Raw genomic sequence first — 16,436 nt, 5'->3', positions numbered from 1 at the left:
TTGAATGCCCGTGACCTTCGATCCCTCAGGCGGCACTGCATTAAAAACCGACATCATTCTGTAATGGATTTTACCACATGGGCTCAGGAACTCAAACAGGAACTCAGGAACAGAAAATCATTGTCAGTGAACACAGTTCGTCGGTCCATCTACAAGTGCAAGTTAAAACTCTGCCATGCAAAGCGAAAGCCATATATCAACAACACCCAGAAACGAGATGGACTGACGCAAAGTGGAAAAGTGTCCTGTGGTCTGACGAGTCCACATTTCAAATTGTTTTTGGAAATCATGGACGTCGTGTCCTCCGGGCCAAGGAGGAAAAGAATTGTTATCAGCGCAAAATTCAAGCATCTCTGATGGTATGGGGGTGTGTTAGTGCTCATGGCATGGTGTTACAACAGCGTGGCTTCATAGTAAAAGTGTGCAGGTACTAGACTGGCCTGCCTGCGGTCCAGACCTGTCTCCCGTTGAAAACCTGTGGCGCATTATAAAGTGCAAAATACGAAAACGGAGACCCCGGACTGTTGAGCAACTGAAGTTGTACATCAAGCAAGAATGGGAAAGAATTCCAGCTACAAAGCTTCAATAAGTCCTCAGTTCCCAAACGCTTATTGAGTGTTGTTAAAAGGAAAGGTGATGTAACACAGTGGTAAACATGCCCCTGTCCCAACTTCTTTGGAACGTTTATCCGTTTGAACACTGAATATCTTGTCTTTGTAGTGTATTCAATTGAATATAGGTTGAAAAGGATTTGCAAATCATCGTATTCTGTTTTTATTTATGTTTCGCACAACATCCCAACTTCATTGGAATTGGGGTTGTAAAACAGTGAATGGATGTGCATGGGTGGAGTGCAGACCAGTGAGTACTGAAGGGGAACCTTTTAGAACAGGGTAAATGGGGAAGAATAGCATACAACTGTGTTAATAAAGGGAGAACATTCTAGAATTGGGTAAATGAAGGAGGACATGCAACTGTGTGAATGAGGGAAAACATTCTAGAACAGTATGAATGGGTAAAACACTGTGAATGCGCATGGAGGGGGACAAAACAGTGTAAACTGAAGGGGAGCATTTTAGATAGGATAAAATAAGATAAGATAAGGCTTTATTGTCATTCGCATCACATGTGGTACATGAGGTGGAACGAAACATTGCACTCACGGTCCAGTTAACTCCCAAAGTAACATAAACAATAAATAGAAGGTGCAAATAAAGGGGTGCAAATAACAGCAGCATGAACCACAGCAGCATGAGTACGAGGTAGAAGGTGTACATCTTAATACTGGTAATGTATAAAGTGACATGTATAAAGTGACATGTGTAGGGGTGATATAGTGGGGGCACTGATTCAGTACAGCAGCAGAGATAAATAAGTGGACACGAAGTACCATTGCGGTGACGTGTAATTGCAATTTAAGAGTCTTACGGCTTCAGGGAAGAAGCTGTTCCTCAGTCTGGTTGTTTTACTCCGCAACCTCTTACCTCAGGGGAGCGGGACAAAAAGTGTGTGTGCTGGGTGAGTGGGGTCCTTCCTGACGCCAGTGGCCCTTTTTCTGCAATTGGAGGTGTAAATGTCCATGGTGGTAGGAAGGCTGACTCCAACAGTCCTCTGTGCAGCCTTCACCTCCCTCTGCAGAGCTTTCCTTTCTGCCACAGAGCAGCTTCCGTGCCACACAGTGATGCTGGAGCACAGAACGCTCTCCACCACACATCTGTAAAATGAGGTGAGGACTGAGCTCCTCACCTCATTGCTCAGCACGCCTCAACCTTCTGAGGAAGTAGAGGCGCTGATGTGCCTTCCTGATCAGGCTGGAAGTGTTATTACTCCAGGTAAGATTGTTACTTAGGTGTACACCCAAGTACCTATAACTGGAGACCACTTACACTGCAGATCCTCTGATGTGTAGGGGGAGGGGAGGGATGGTGTTGCCCCTTCTGAAATCCACAATCATCTTCTTTGTCTTCTTCACGTTGATGCAGAGATTGTTCTCACTGCACCAACTCTCCAGGTGTTCCACCTCCTGCCTATAACCAGACTCATCACTATTTGTGATGCATCCAACCGCCACCGTATTGTCCGCAAAATTTACAATATGACAGCCTGGATGGATCGCTGAGCAGTCATGTGAGCAGTGTAAACAGGAGGGGGCTCAGCACACAGCCCTGAGGGGAGCCGGTGCTGAGGATGATGGTGGAAGAGGAGATGTTGTGGACCCTCTCAGACTGTGGCCTGTTAGTCAGGAAGTCCAGGACCCAATTACACAGGGAGATGCTCAGTCCAACTGTATGGCGTTTGTAAGCCAGGGTCTGGGGAATCATGGTGTTAAAGGCAGATGTGAAATCCACAAAGAGCATACGGACGCAAGAGTCCTTACTCTCCAGGTGGGTGAGGGCAGTGTGGACCACAGAGGAGATGGCATCCTCTGTGGATTGTTTTTTTCCGGTACGCGTACTGATGTGGATCCCCAGTGACGTCAATGGTGGCTTTGATGTGGGTCATAACCAGTCTTTCAAAGCACTTTGTGACTATCAGGGTGAGGGCTACTGGCCGATAGTCATTCAGTTCTGTCACTGTGGAGCTCTTGGGGACTGGGATGATGGTGGCGGTCTTCATGCAGGTGGGGACAACTGCCTGGATTAAAGAGGAGTTGAACATGTCTGTCAGCACCTTGGAGAGTTGGTCTGCACAGCACTTCAGCACATGCCCCAGAATGTTATCCGGGCCAGCAGCTTTGCGGGGATTAATCTTCTTCAGGATCCTCCTCACCTCAGTTTGGGTCACACTGAGGGGCTGTTCTCCAGGTGCTGGAGTGAGTCTGGTGCTGGGGGGTGTGTTTGGGTTCTCAAAGCATGCATAGAACTTATTGAGAACATCAGGCAGTGAGGGGTCCCTAGGGCATTGTGCATCTCTGGTGTTGTAGTCTGTCATGCACTTGATGCCCCACCACTCCAATGCTCTGTGGATCCTGGGAAGAAAAATTACCCTGGATCTTCCGAGCGTATGCAGCTTTGGCCCTCTTTACGCCTGCCGTCAGCTCACATCTAGCTCTCCTGAGTTTCTGGATGAATGGGGTAGAACATTCTACCCAATGGGGGTAGACATTCTAGAACAGTGTAAATGAGTGTGGGTTTTGCTGGGGCATGTCTGCTTAAAATGGAACCTAAGTTCATGATGTGAATGTTCTCTGTGACTGACTGAAATGGCATGATTGATATTTTTAGTAGAACATGTATTTTGATATTTCCCTAATTATATGTATGCACCTGTCTGTCTTGCTAACACACTTTTTATTTCTGTCTTTTCTATCTCTTTTTTTACTCGCAGGTAATGAGGCATGAGAATTCTAGTATTCTGGAGCTGGATGGAAAGGAGGTGTCAGAGTTCACACCCTCTAAACCACGGGAGAAGTGGCTGAGGAAGAGAACGCACGTTAAGATCAGGGTGAGTCATTACTCTCCAGCAATATGGCTAGATGCTTGGCCTGTTTCAGCCTCAGATGCTTCACTCACAGATGTACACAGAGTATCTGATATATTTTGCATGCTGAGCTGACTGCAACTATCATCAAGATTTTGTCAGTTCCATTAAGAATGGCTGTCCACAAAATATGTGTATGCTCTTTCTGCAGTAGGGTTTTCAGTCTGACTTGTCTCCAGCTTTAAATGACAAAATGCAGCAGACTTTGTGACAATAGGCAAACGTTCCTGACATGTAATGTGACCTTCAAGTATATGTCTGTGTTGCAGAATGTCACAGCCAACCATCGTGTGAATGATGCAGTCTTCACAGAGGACGGCATGCAGGTGGTCACTGGCCGCTTCATGTATGGCCCACTAGATATGGTCACTCTAACAGGAGAAAAGGCAAGGAAGAAACTTAACTAACTCTGTATAAGAACTTAGATTGAAGAAGGATGCCCTTATGTCCTGCATTTTTAATGCATTTCAAGACTTTTCCTTGCGTGTTCATCTGTTGTGTCGTCGTGTTTTTGTTAAAGGTCGATATCCATATAATGACCCAGCCCCCTTCAGGTGAATGGGTATACTTTGACACAGAGCTGACCAATAGCAGTGGCCGTGTCTCCTATGTGATCCCAGAGAGCAAGCGCCTGGGTATCGGGGTGTACCCTGTCAAAATGGTGGTCAGGTATATCTTATAACTGTTTCATCTTTCCTCATAAATCCTTTGAAGGTTTTAGTGGAGTATTGATGTTCATGTTCTCTGCACATATAGAGGTGACCACACATCAGCAGACAGTTACCTAACCGTGCTGCCATGTGGGACAGAGTTTGTTGTGTTCAGCATCGATGGCTCATTTGCTGCTAGCGTATCCATCATGGGCAGTGACCCTAAAGTGAGAGCAGGAGCAGTGGATGTGGTCAGGTAGGCTGCACTATATTTATAGTCAGGCTCTTCTTTAGCCTAGAATTACTGAAAATACATATAAGATATTTTTAACGTCATGATCTCTAACCTGCAATACTTCTCTTTCTTCCTTTTCTATTTTTGTTTAATGGTTTCTGGGGTGACTGTAGTTACTGTTGGTGGTGCTGATGTTATTCTGGTGTATGATCCTCTCTCATACACTGGGTGCTATTTAAGTTAAAAGATGCTTTATAAAGTAGTAATAGATAGTGCTTTATGTGCCTTTATTGTTCACGAATGCAGAATGACTATGAAGGTGGTGTGTTTTTACGTTCTCATGTCCTGTTTGACAGGCACTGGCAGGATTTAGGCTACCTGATCGTGTATGTCACGGGCCGTCCAGACATGCAGAAGCAGCGAGTGGTGGCCTGGCTCTCCCAACACAACTTTCCCCATGGTATTGTCTCCTTCTGTGATGGCCTGGTGCATGACCCTCTCAGACACAAAGCCAACTTCCTCAAATCCCTCATTTGTGAGGTGGGTAGCAGGAGAGATTGTCTAGGAAATGGCTATGAAATGTCTAGGAAATGGCTAGGATTCAGTTTTTCAAGTTCAACTTTTTTTCTGTCTTTTAAGGCACATATGAAAATATTTGCTGCATATGGCTCCACAAAGGATATTTCTGTGTACACTTCACTTGGCCTGCATCCGTCTCAGATCTACATTGTTGGTAGAGCAACAAAGAAAATGCAGCACCAGTGTCAGGTATGCTTTAGAATGACATAAAAATACATTTCTTATTGTCCTTTGGTAATTGCTCTTTGGTTTGAACAGTCTTAAAATTTAATTCAGTCTAAAATGCTAATTTTAAATGAACTAGACTAACCAACAGCCAACACACAGCATGGTTATGCAGTACCCTGATCTTTTCCTTCCTTTCCTATAACCCTAGTTCATCTCCGACGGTTATGCGTCTCACCTGTCCCAGCTGGAGTACAGCCAGCGCTCACGACCTGCCAAGGCGGGCAGCACACGCATGGTGCTGCGTAAGGGCAGCTTTGGCCTTGGTGGTGGTGGCGATTTTCTGCGCAAACGCAACCACCTGCTGCGCACCATCTCCTCCCAGCCAGCCCCCTCTGCCTCTGCAACACCCTCTGCCCAGACGGGTCGGCCCGAGAGAGCACAAAGCCAATCAGAGTTTGACCGTGATCGAGCAGAGCGTGCCCAGAGGAGCATGAGCATCGCAGCTGGCTGCTGGGGGCGATCAGGGAGGCTGGAGGGAGGCGCACTGAGCCCCAAGTAGCCCTCCTTGACTCAAGTTAAGAACCAATTGGAGCTTAGACTCTGCAGACCCTTGGACAAGAAGTGGGGAATCAGGGTTGGGTGGGTTCAGAGGGAAGGGTGGAATGAGAAAAAGAAAAAAGGGTAAGCCTTGTGAAATGGGCTAAAATGGGGACTCCATAAGGAATGGAACAGCTTTTCTAATGTAGCATGAGGTACTGGGGGAGGAGGTTTTGTTTCATTGACATCTCACAAAACAAGATGTATCATGCCTTAAAGCATCGTTCTGGGTCATGGAACGCCAGCCCTTGCCTCTCCATTTGATTGAATGTACTGTTTGCACCTACACTGGATGGGGTAAATGGGAGTATGGACTTTTTCACAATGAATCCATTCTTCAGGAATGTTGCAAAGTTCTCCCATCTTGGAGTCCACCAACATTTTTCCATCTGTAAATATGTGCCTCCCTCTCACATGCTCAGGGCAGCCATGGACAGATGAGCCAGCCATGGTCAATCCCAGAAGCCACTTCTCTTAGCCACACTCTCCCCTCTTTGCCAGTTGCTAGCCCTTTTCCCCTTGCTATTTGTCCTTTGTCCTCTCTCTCTCTCTCTCTCTCTCTCTCTCTCTCTCTCTCTCTCTCTCTCTCTCTCTCTCTCTCTCTCTCTCTCTCTCTCTCTCTCTCTCTCTCTCTCTCTCTCTCTCTCTCTCTCTCTCTCTCTCTCTCTCTGTCTCTCTCTCTCTCCCTTTCTCTCGCCCTACAGAGCTGTCCCTTCCTGGAGGTTCTTGTCAAAAGCCCTGCAGCGTTTGGCAATAAGTACTGAAGTTGAAACCCCACCATGTCGTAACTTATGTTTAGCATGGCCTACAGGTCATCAGAGGCCTTAACTTCTCAACAATGTATTACCATACAAGCATTAAAGAGAGACAGAGTGAGCACTGCTCTCAAGCTAAAACCAAGACGGTGGCTTTTTAGTGACACTCAATCTGTACTTGGCAACAATCCCTTTATCTGGCCATCTGCTTGCAATACCTCTTGGTCACCACTAGGGGGTGGTCACCACTCCTGTAAATTCTTCAGGCATGTTTCTGCGGGCTTTCCCATCTCCCTGGTGCAGCATGCCATTACACAGCCAAGTAAAGATCTTTCTGAGCCTCCACGCCACTTTCCTCTGAATTCTTGTACTTCTTCCCCCTAGTCTGATGCTTTTCTCATCCTTCAGTCACGACCCTTCGGTCAAACAGATCCAAGGTGATAAGCAAAGCCGTTTAAAGAGCTGCCTGTGGACATCGAGTCGAGGCCGAGACAACAAACGCAGGACAAATCTTTTTTTTTTTTTTTCCCAGCCAGTTAAAGACAGTGGTTAATTGTCTCTCGCCAATTTCCACATCTCAACTGCTTTTATTCATGGGGAAGTCATGGAGTACAACTGGCGACACTTGATCCAAATCAATGGCCAAAACATTTCTTTTTCTGAAGCTGTAGTTACTCAACTGTACAACCTCATTGTTATTTTTTGCACTAGTCAGTAGTGGAGAACCTTGTTACCATCTCATGTTGCTGCATATTGTTATATTGTAGTGCATGATACCTAATCATTTATGGCAGGGTTTAAGTGCGTGTGCACATTAGTATATATCTCCAATGTCAGGATTAAATGTCAGAAATGTGCCAAAAATAGGCAGATCATAGGAACTGAAAAAAGTCATAGGCTGTATCCAATTTTCTTTGTATTGTACTACTGAGTAGTTGAACTGAGTTGGTGTGTGTGTGTGTGTGTGTGTGTGTGTGTATGTATATATATATATATATAAAATTGATTTACAAACACACACACACACACACACACACACACACACACACACACACACACACACATATATATATATATATATATATATATATATATATAGATGCTGATCAAATGTAAAATGATTGTTTTGATGCCACATGTATGTTTATAAGATTTAGATTGTTTCAGGTCAACATTGAAGTCCTTTAAAAGTCAGTGCTCTAGCATACTGTCCACATGTATGTGATATATATATATATATATATATATATATATATATATATATATATATATATATATATATATATATATATATATATATATATATATATATATATTGCAGTATATTCTTTTAATCATGAGCTGTGATTTTACTTGTTTTTAGATTCGCTGGCATGATCAGTTGTAGCCATATACTGTATACAGACTACGCTGGAAAACTGGTCTCATCGTACACGACTGTCAGTTGTGTGTAATTAGGATTCTATTAGAGCTGTACATTTTACTTGACTGCTGGGAGGTTTTGGATACAGCCGCTTGTTTTAAAACTTGTTCAGGTGATTGTAAGAAAGAGTGGGTGTTTCTGACTGAGGTCTGTGTGGGAATAAAGAAAGTGTAGATATTGTAAAGATGTACATTTTACTACATAGGAGATGTATGGTCAAGAATTTATGTAGAAGTTATGTATAGTTCAGATTTTCCTGTATTCATGCATTGCTTTTATTTTTATCATACAATTGAGTCAGTTTCTTAAGGACCAACAAAATGCACACCATTACAGTTTATCTATAATAAAAATCACAAAAGACACCACGGCACAGACAATCAGTCTCGGGCACACAAGCAACATTCTTCAAGCGAACATCCTTCGAGGCATGTCGATCCACATTTATGCCAACATACAAACTTCTCAAAGCTGTGTAAATGACTCGCTGTTCATTAACATGTCTATTAAATTAAGGAATGAAGAAAAATATAGAACATATATGTTTATTTATTTATTTAAAAGTCAGCTTTTTAAGTAAATTATAGTGATGTGGATTAGTGTATGGAAGGAAGGATTCACTAGATTTTTATTACCAGTTTGTAACCAGTTATATACATTAACGAAATAGACTAAAATGGCAGTGAAAGGACTGTGGTAACTGCATGAAAAATTGCTCGGACAGTGTATTCAGTGTATCCAACCAGTAGGTAATAAATGCTCATGGGGTAGTTGTGAGTTTATTAAAAAGGTCCCCCCCTTCCTTTTATTTCATGATTAAGTGATTAAATCTGACCAGTAGAGTTTTGCCCAGTAGGGGGAGCTGGTAAGCAGCTATAGCTTATACAGTTTTTTTTTTTTTTCTTCAAGAATTCTCAGTGGATGTCATTGTCTGACCCATAAATGTACTACACTCACTGGAGGTTGATGTTTTATAAACAGGTACAATTTTTAAAAAATAATTTTATGTCATCTCTTGTTTTTCCAAATTGGACAGTTTTCCCCAAATGTTGAATTCCTTCTACTGCTGTCTCCAGACGTAATTTAGTGATACAGACAGGCCAATAGTGCTGAGAAACACAAGGAAGAAAGCCATTTTTGTTCATCATTATTTTAAGAGTGATGTATCATAGACCATAGAGCACAGTAAGTTATTTCCTTTATATATTGCAAATTTATATACATCTGTCAGTTTTACAGTATAATGATGTTCCACTTTATAACAAATTCTGAGTACACTGTCCTCTGTCTAGAATATCTGTAGCGTTATCAGTTAACCTGTAGGAATTTGGAAATGCAAGTAATGTAAACGTTTTGCAGCTTATAGCACAATATGACAATGAGTGGCTAAGAATGAGAATGTACTGATACTGTAGCAAACAAGTGGCAGAAAAATATTTTTGAAGTGCATTGTTGTGTTATGCTCTCATGTTCATACAGTATGACATTCAGGATACACAGATAGCCATCCAAGAATTCACATTTCACACGGTTTTTCTTTACTGCTGAGGGTTCTGATTATGTCCAAATGCATCATGTTTCTCACAGATGTCTGTATTTTCAAACCGTACTCTCTAAAATTGTGCTACCATCAACAATTAACAGCTCCTGAGGTTTCTGACACCTTTAATCACTGTAGGATGGGTGAGAAGTGTTTTATGTTCTTGAGCGTATGCCTTCACAGCTCTTTTCCTTTCCAGCCTGGTGGTCCACCCACCTGTGCTTGGTTCTGTATTATTGTATGTAATGTGGATTAAATGCAGTTGGACAGCTATGCAAATTGTTCTGTAATTTCTGAAGGGCAGGAGTGGCACAGTAAAAGCAACATTTGCACCAAAATACAGCTTCACTGAGCCACTGATGTGTTTTTGAGAAGCTGTTTTGCTCCTTAATAGAAATGCATTCATTAACCCTTTTCAAGTCACACTTACTCTTGTTTTGCTGCACTATTCAACTGTATGAGCATATTTATAATACAATGAGTTTGCTCTGTGATCAGAGATTTACACTCTGTCAACAGCTTCCAGGGTTACAGCTTACACTCTGTCCACACTTCAGACCTCATGAACACATACATGTCATGAATTGAAAATTTGGAACCTTCTACTCTTACAGAATTTTTCTGCTCAACGAATAAAAAAAATATACAATTATCTGAATATCAGCAGTGATGGGTGTGTCATCTGATAACGGTGTTTTTATTTGCCATCAGTCCATGACTTAAGATTCCAGTGGTTTTTTCCACCTGTAATATAATATTTAAGGGATTTCTCCTCTGTCTTTTGTAATACTGATCGCGAATGAGAACTTAGCTAATTCTTTCCTCTTCCATATGAAGATAGTCACAAAGCAATACATGACCAATAAGTGTATCAGAATGTAAACTAGAATGGTATGTTAATGTGTGGATTCATATCTACTTTGTAAGGGTGATTCTACAGTTAGGGTGCCACCCCCATTTATAAATATATATGTAAAGGTAAGACATATTAAAACTGGATAAAGTGTCATTACAACAATCTGTGTGCATGTTTCACATAAATGATATAAACCAGAAAACCTATGTGCAGCACTTGGAAACAGTATTTTGTCCCAGCCCATCATAACTACACTTGACCTGAAAGACAAGCAATAGAATTGTTTTAATGAATCCATTTTAACATTTCATGCTTGAAATATCCTTCATCCTTTCATAACTCATAAGTTATAGGTTATAAAAAACATTCAGTAAGATTTAATAATTCAATAATAATAAGAATCTGCCACATCAAAATGTCCTTAAGATCAGGGGAAATGAAGGTAAGGTCTTTTAATCCTTTCTTTAGTGATCCTGTGATGTTAAAAGCATTGCGAGTACAGCCCTGTAAAATTACAGATTGGTGTCCTTTAACAGCCTCTTGCCATTAGTATGGACGATACCAGCTTTTGTGTATTTACTAATTCAACACATTTAATACACATTTAAGCTTTTCGCAGCAAAGAAAAATTTCCTGACATGGGTTTAGCCATTTTTCGAATGGTTAAATGCATGTTTTCTTTACTGATGAAATTTAAGTGTTGACTTTTAAAACTGTTTTCACTTGAATAATAATAATGAATTAATTCATTTTAAACCGCCACCAGGGCTAAACGACACCCCATTCAGCAATCGCCCTACAGACTTAGCTATAGTTAAGCCGCTAACGCTATTCGCATTTACGTTAGTGTGTAGTGTTTTTGGCTCTTCACACTCGACTGAGAAATATAAGCTTTGTTTGACTCCAAGCATGACTTTTTGTGATGGTGAACATCTGTGTGTGTATGACGGTGCAGAACAGTACATTGTTTCATATCAGAAAACAAGATAAACTGACTAGCAAACAAGGCAGCTAATTTTCCCGTTTAGACCCATTCTGACCATCGCTATACACAACTAGACGCTGCGGTGTCTGTTGTTCTCTGTCGGAGGCGATACGTCTGCGCGTCCGCCATGTTGGAGCGGTCAAGATCCTCTTGTGCACAAATCGACTGGTATTGAGAGATGAAGAGTTCTCAGGATCAAATCGGCCTCATCTTCCATATTACTCAACCGGTTTTCACGGACTGCTCTCGGTAGCTTTTATTTCTGTAATAACTGATCGTGCTAATTAGACGTCCGGACCAGCAGGAAAGTATTTAGTCTGCACCTGACGTTAAAAACCCACATCAGCAAATCCATCATTATGTGAATCACTCTTAACCTTAGTACACATAAAAATAAAATATTTTTGGATATTCTGCTATATTGCTAAAGATTTTAAATGCATGATTTTATTCTATATTATGTTAAACATGGGCCCTTTCTGGGATTTACATTGGATCCATATTCCATTACGTGGCTATATTATGATCATTTTGCTTCGTTTTGCATACATTCATTTGTACCAGTGCAGAATAAAAACTTTAGAATTTAGAACGTATTATCTGTTATCTACATATCTACAGTTTCAATGTAGAAAGACTATTAATGGACAAAAGCAAACACACAAAACAGAAGTGTTTTGGTCTGTTGTAGATTAACCTCATACAGTGGCTAGTGAATATACAAGATAAAACAAGCAATGTATGTTTTTTTTGTTAATTACATATTAATTATATATTAATATATATACACACACACACATACACTAGCGGAACAAATCAGAGCCGTGCTGGGGGCGGGGCAAATGACCGGGCCCTTTATTATTTAATAAAGCTCATCATAACATCATTTTACAACATACACATACCCGCAACAATGGGGCTTACAAGCTTTGCTTATCGGCGATCCACTTGAAAATTTGCGTGTCATAAAGTTAAACGTAAGAGTGAAAATAAAGCCAGTCATGCAGAACATTTTATTCAATATTTTACAACTACTACATCACTAAAGTCAGTCGGTCTTGTAAAGTTCTTAGAAACCATGACTCAGTCCTGACTGTGGCAACCTTTAAAAGCCCCGTGTAAAACTTGAATGATGGGTGATGTAAGGTGGGCTATGCCTTTGGATGTATACCGTGCTCATCTGGATACAAGCAGGAGAGGGCCTGCCTTCTCCAGCTCTCTTCAGACGTGATAGAGGCCCGGCTACTTGAAACCCCCTCTAGGCCCGGGCCGGGGGCGTACCTTCCTCCCAGCCCCCCCTGAAGCCCCGCCCCTGTATGTATGTATGTATATATATATATATATAATCTAAATGTGAAGTGATTTGTTGTTCAAAGATTTATTTTAAATATTAGATGTTATTTGGTGACCTTGCACAATAATACTAATATACGTTTTCAAAATACTTGTTCTAAAGCAAAAACCACTTATAAAGATTCCTAAAATTCTACATCAGTCAAAACATTACACAGCTGTCCAACATCTGGCCCAGTTGTGGACCACATGCCTAATCTCTATCCAGAAGTCAACCAACACTCGCAGATTAAGCCAGAGTCTGCCCAGAACTTTCTGCTACCTCCGTATGTTACTGTTGATGAATAAATATGACAGTGATGGTGGTGAATAATGAGGAGACAGAGCTCAACGTTTGTCTGTTTATTAGGAGGAATAACATTAGCGCGCTTGGCTAAAGCGTTTGGGAAGTGAAACCGAAACTGTAGAGCAGCAACACTCTGAAAAATACCAGAAGTGCTGTCATAATATTCGTAACTTTCAGTTTCACTTTAGTTTGATTTGACTTTCTTTACACCAGTAACGGCAGCTGATGTTAGATGCCTGACTAACTAACTGGATTACATGTTTACGTTTAAGCTGTGAGCGTTGGGTCGGTTGCTAGCTAAGAGACACGACAATTATCAGCTTCAATTGAGTAAATTAAGATTTCCTAACTTGAGATAAGAAAAGATGACGTAAGGTAAAATAAGATGAGATTTGCTTCTGTAATATAAATTTGTGAAAAATCTTATCTTGACCTATCAGACTTTGTGTGGCCCCTGGTAACTTCAATTCAGTGAACTCAAAATTGTATTGCAGTTTACTTACTTTGCTGTTTCTTACTCACTTTATTCACTTTGGCTTAAACGAGAAAGAGAAGAAATCTTCATTAAACTTTTTAGACATAAATATCTCACACAAAAAGCATAAAACTGTAATGATATAGGCACAAGACACATCCCTGATCTACACCATGTTTTTCAGCTTGGGTTTTCTTCTGGTAACTCTGCAGGTGTCAAAGTTTCACTGATGATTTGTAATTCATTCATTCATGTTGACCCTTTTATTGGAGCTCTAAGAAACCCAGCACACTTTCTCAGACACATATGTGTCCGTAATTTTGGTTCAGCAGGAGGAGTTGGCTGAGTGATAGGAGAAGGATCTCTCTTATTTGGGGACACACCTTTTACTGATGATGTCCAGTAACCCACCAGCAGATGGTCACTGGGGCTTCTTAAAAACATTCTCATTCCCCTGGTAGATAATGTCCTGGTTATTGTTGGGCCTTGATCGGTGAAGGAATCTGTAAAAAGCTTTACTATCAGAGACCCGAACCACTCATGTTCTTCAGTCAGTTCAGGTTTCAGAGCAGCACTGATGGTCTAATGGTTTTGCACTTATCCATGCTGATCCTTCAGAAGAGCTCTAAAGAACCCAGCACACCTTTTCTGAGTCATAAGCTTCCGTGGTTTGGGTTGAAGCATCTTTCTTATTTAGGGCCACATCTGTGATTACAATGTCCAGCAAGCTCCCTGGCTTTGGGTCTAAACAAACTGCAGCTTTGGACAAAGTGGACCTCCTAACCCAGCTGGAGATGGACTTTGGTGGCTGGAGCTTCTTAGAAACATCCTTGTTCTCAAGGTAGATAATGTTTTGGCAACATGGGGAGGCAGAGGTGCTGATTTTGTCCATGGTGTTTTCTATCTGTTCATTCTGGCTGCTGCCACCAGGGTTCCTAACCCAGCAGCTTCTTTGATGAACCTCCGAAATGCTGACAGATCCATCATTTTGTCTACTTTGGTTCCAACCACTGTAACAAAATGCTTGGTTGTATTTCCACTGGTCTTTGTCAAGCCTCAATCTGTGAAGGAATCTCCAGTATTGCCAATGTCAGGAAGCCTTAATGAAGCAGTAGTTCCTGAACACCTCGGTTTCTTTTCATGTCCAATTCTTCTCTCCTGATGTATCTGTGGGAAACGAAAGTTGGCGTCTCTTTGACCAAATGTCCATCTCTCATTCCAGGCTCTCTGGTACTGTATCTTCTTAAGATCTGTAATCTGAAGTTCCTCCATTTCTTGGTTGCTTCTATTTGTTTGCACAATGTAGTATAGCTGTGGAAATCAATGAGACACCATTAATGAGAAACTTTCCGTTACACCTAAAGAAAAAGACATTTGTTAGAATATTTTGAAAACAGAGTGAAGACTGTTAAAGAAATAAAGGTGCCTCAAAGGGTTCTTTTGTGCAATGCCATGTGTGAAAAGAGATTTGTGAATGTGAAAACCCTTTTTGAAAAATTTAAAAATCCTCAATTTACATTTTTAAAATATAGAACCATTTCATGCTTAAATTGTTCTTCACATGGTGAAATGGTTCTTCAGAATGATGGAGACTGTGTTGAAATGATTATTTTTTTTGTGAAAAAAAAAAAAAAACCTTGGTGGTTCCTTTATTAATAATTTTAATTATAAAATTCTCTTATAATGAAAGGTGACCTACCTTGACAGCTGAAACTACTAAGAAAGTCTGTTTGATGTAGTGAAAAAAACGGAGGCTGTCCTTGTATGGGGTGCGTGACGTCACCGCTGTGACCACCAGTTGCTGCATTGTGAAGTGGAAATGCAAATGAAACCTGAAGGTCGTGTCCTTATTATATAGTGGAGGCGTGGAGTAACTGATAATAACAACAACAACAACAATATTATTATTATTATTATTTTAATTGTATTATTATTATTATTATCATTATTATTGAGCTACATTTATATAGCGCCTTTCACAAACCCAAGGTCGCTTCACACAGTGTCACAATCGGCGCGTTATCTAGGCTTTGCCTTGAGTGTAGGTTTATTGTAGGCCAGGAGCTGCTGGTGATGCAGGACCCTCAGTCCTGCTGTGGAGTCAAGGGAGTTGACTCCTCCAGTGCACTTTAAGATAAACATCACACAAACAATACACATCACATAAACCTGAGTGTGGACCGCTGCGCTCCGTTTCTGAGGGCACTACTCCTGAAATACTGTAATTTTGGAGAGTATCTTGCCGCTCTCTAACGGTACTGATTGCAGTCCAGCAGCGATATTTTCCGCCCTAAAATGGAGGCGCCGTTGACATGCCGGGCTGGACCCACGCGGCATCTACACGTGTATATCTAGCACAGCGCCACACATGACCAAAACACAACTGAATTGTTACCTTCAGGTTATTTGGTTCCAGCGGCGAAAAATGTAGTAGTGCTTTTGTTCTTTTAGTTCCAGTTGTTTTTTGAAGGTGCTGTGGAGATGCGGCCCACTTGCTCGCTGGTTCACTGGAAAGCTCGTAACACTCAAAATAGCATCAGGTTTATGGGGAAAGTTGTGCCTTTCACTTTAAAAAACAATCTGCGTGAACGAAGCCCGAAGAATCTGGATAAATAATGCGTTGTTTGAGCCGAACGCTACAAACTACTTATGCAATTTTGTCCGATTTAACCAGTGATTTCAAATACGTATTTGAACCGTTAGTCTGGGTGTCAGTTGTAGGTTTGAAGTTCTCCAGAGTGAAAAGAGAGGAGAAATACCAGAGCCGGTTACTGAGGAGTCTGGCATCTACCTGATTACCCCGTTATATCAGAAACAGCAGAGGGCGCCCGCCAGCGTGTCCTCAATGAATAGGTGTTAAATGATACTTTTTTAATCCCACAAACGTGAATTACGTAAATTGTGTAAAATTGAGCTCAACCATCAAAAATAGTTTCTAATGACTTGCCGTGAGCATTCATATAATTTTAGAAAGTAGAAAGATGTACTTCACTAAGGATAAAAACGCTTGCCTGTATGTTTCATTTTTTCTGTAGCAAACGGGTTTTGAGTAGC

The 16,436-nt window shown here is 41.3% G+C and overlaps 1 protein-coding gene across 9 annotated transcripts in view; it reads left to right on the top strand.

Moving 5' to 3' along the window:
- Positions 1-7,005, top strand: part of LOC108425188 (membrane-associated phosphatidylinositol transfer protein 2) — an 86,461-nt gene extending 79,456 nt beyond the window's left edge. For all 9 annotated transcript variants that reach the window (XM_037547376.1, XM_017693657.2, XM_037547377.1 and 6 more), the window contains 7 exons: positions 3,328-3,444; positions 3,750-3,866; positions 4,001-4,149; positions 4,237-4,386; positions 4,722-4,905; positions 5,005-5,133; positions 5,321-7,005. In XM_037547376.1, the coding sequence (XP_037403273.1) occupies positions 3,328-3,444; positions 3,750-3,866; positions 4,001-4,149; positions 4,237-4,386; positions 4,722-4,905; positions 5,005-5,133; positions 5,321-5,671 (1,197 nt within the window). In that variant the 3' untranslated portion in view covers positions 5,672-7,005. The remainder of the gene's footprint in view (positions 1-3,327; positions 3,445-3,749; positions 3,867-4,000; positions 4,150-4,236; positions 4,387-4,721; positions 4,906-5,004; positions 5,134-5,320) is intronic.
- The last annotated feature ends 9,431 nt before the right edge of the window (positions 7,006-16,436 follow it).

This window comes from Pygocentrus nattereri, chromosome 18, assembly GCF_015220715.1.
Source record: "Pygocentrus nattereri isolate fPygNat1 chromosome 18, fPygNat1.pri, whole genome shotgun sequence".
NCBI classification, from domain to species: domain Eukaryota; kingdom Metazoa; phylum Chordata; class Actinopteri; order Characiformes; family Serrasalmidae; genus Pygocentrus; species Pygocentrus nattereri.
The sequence above is the reverse complement of the archived record's forward strand: the minus strand, read 5'-3'. Positions and strand labels throughout refer to the sequence as shown.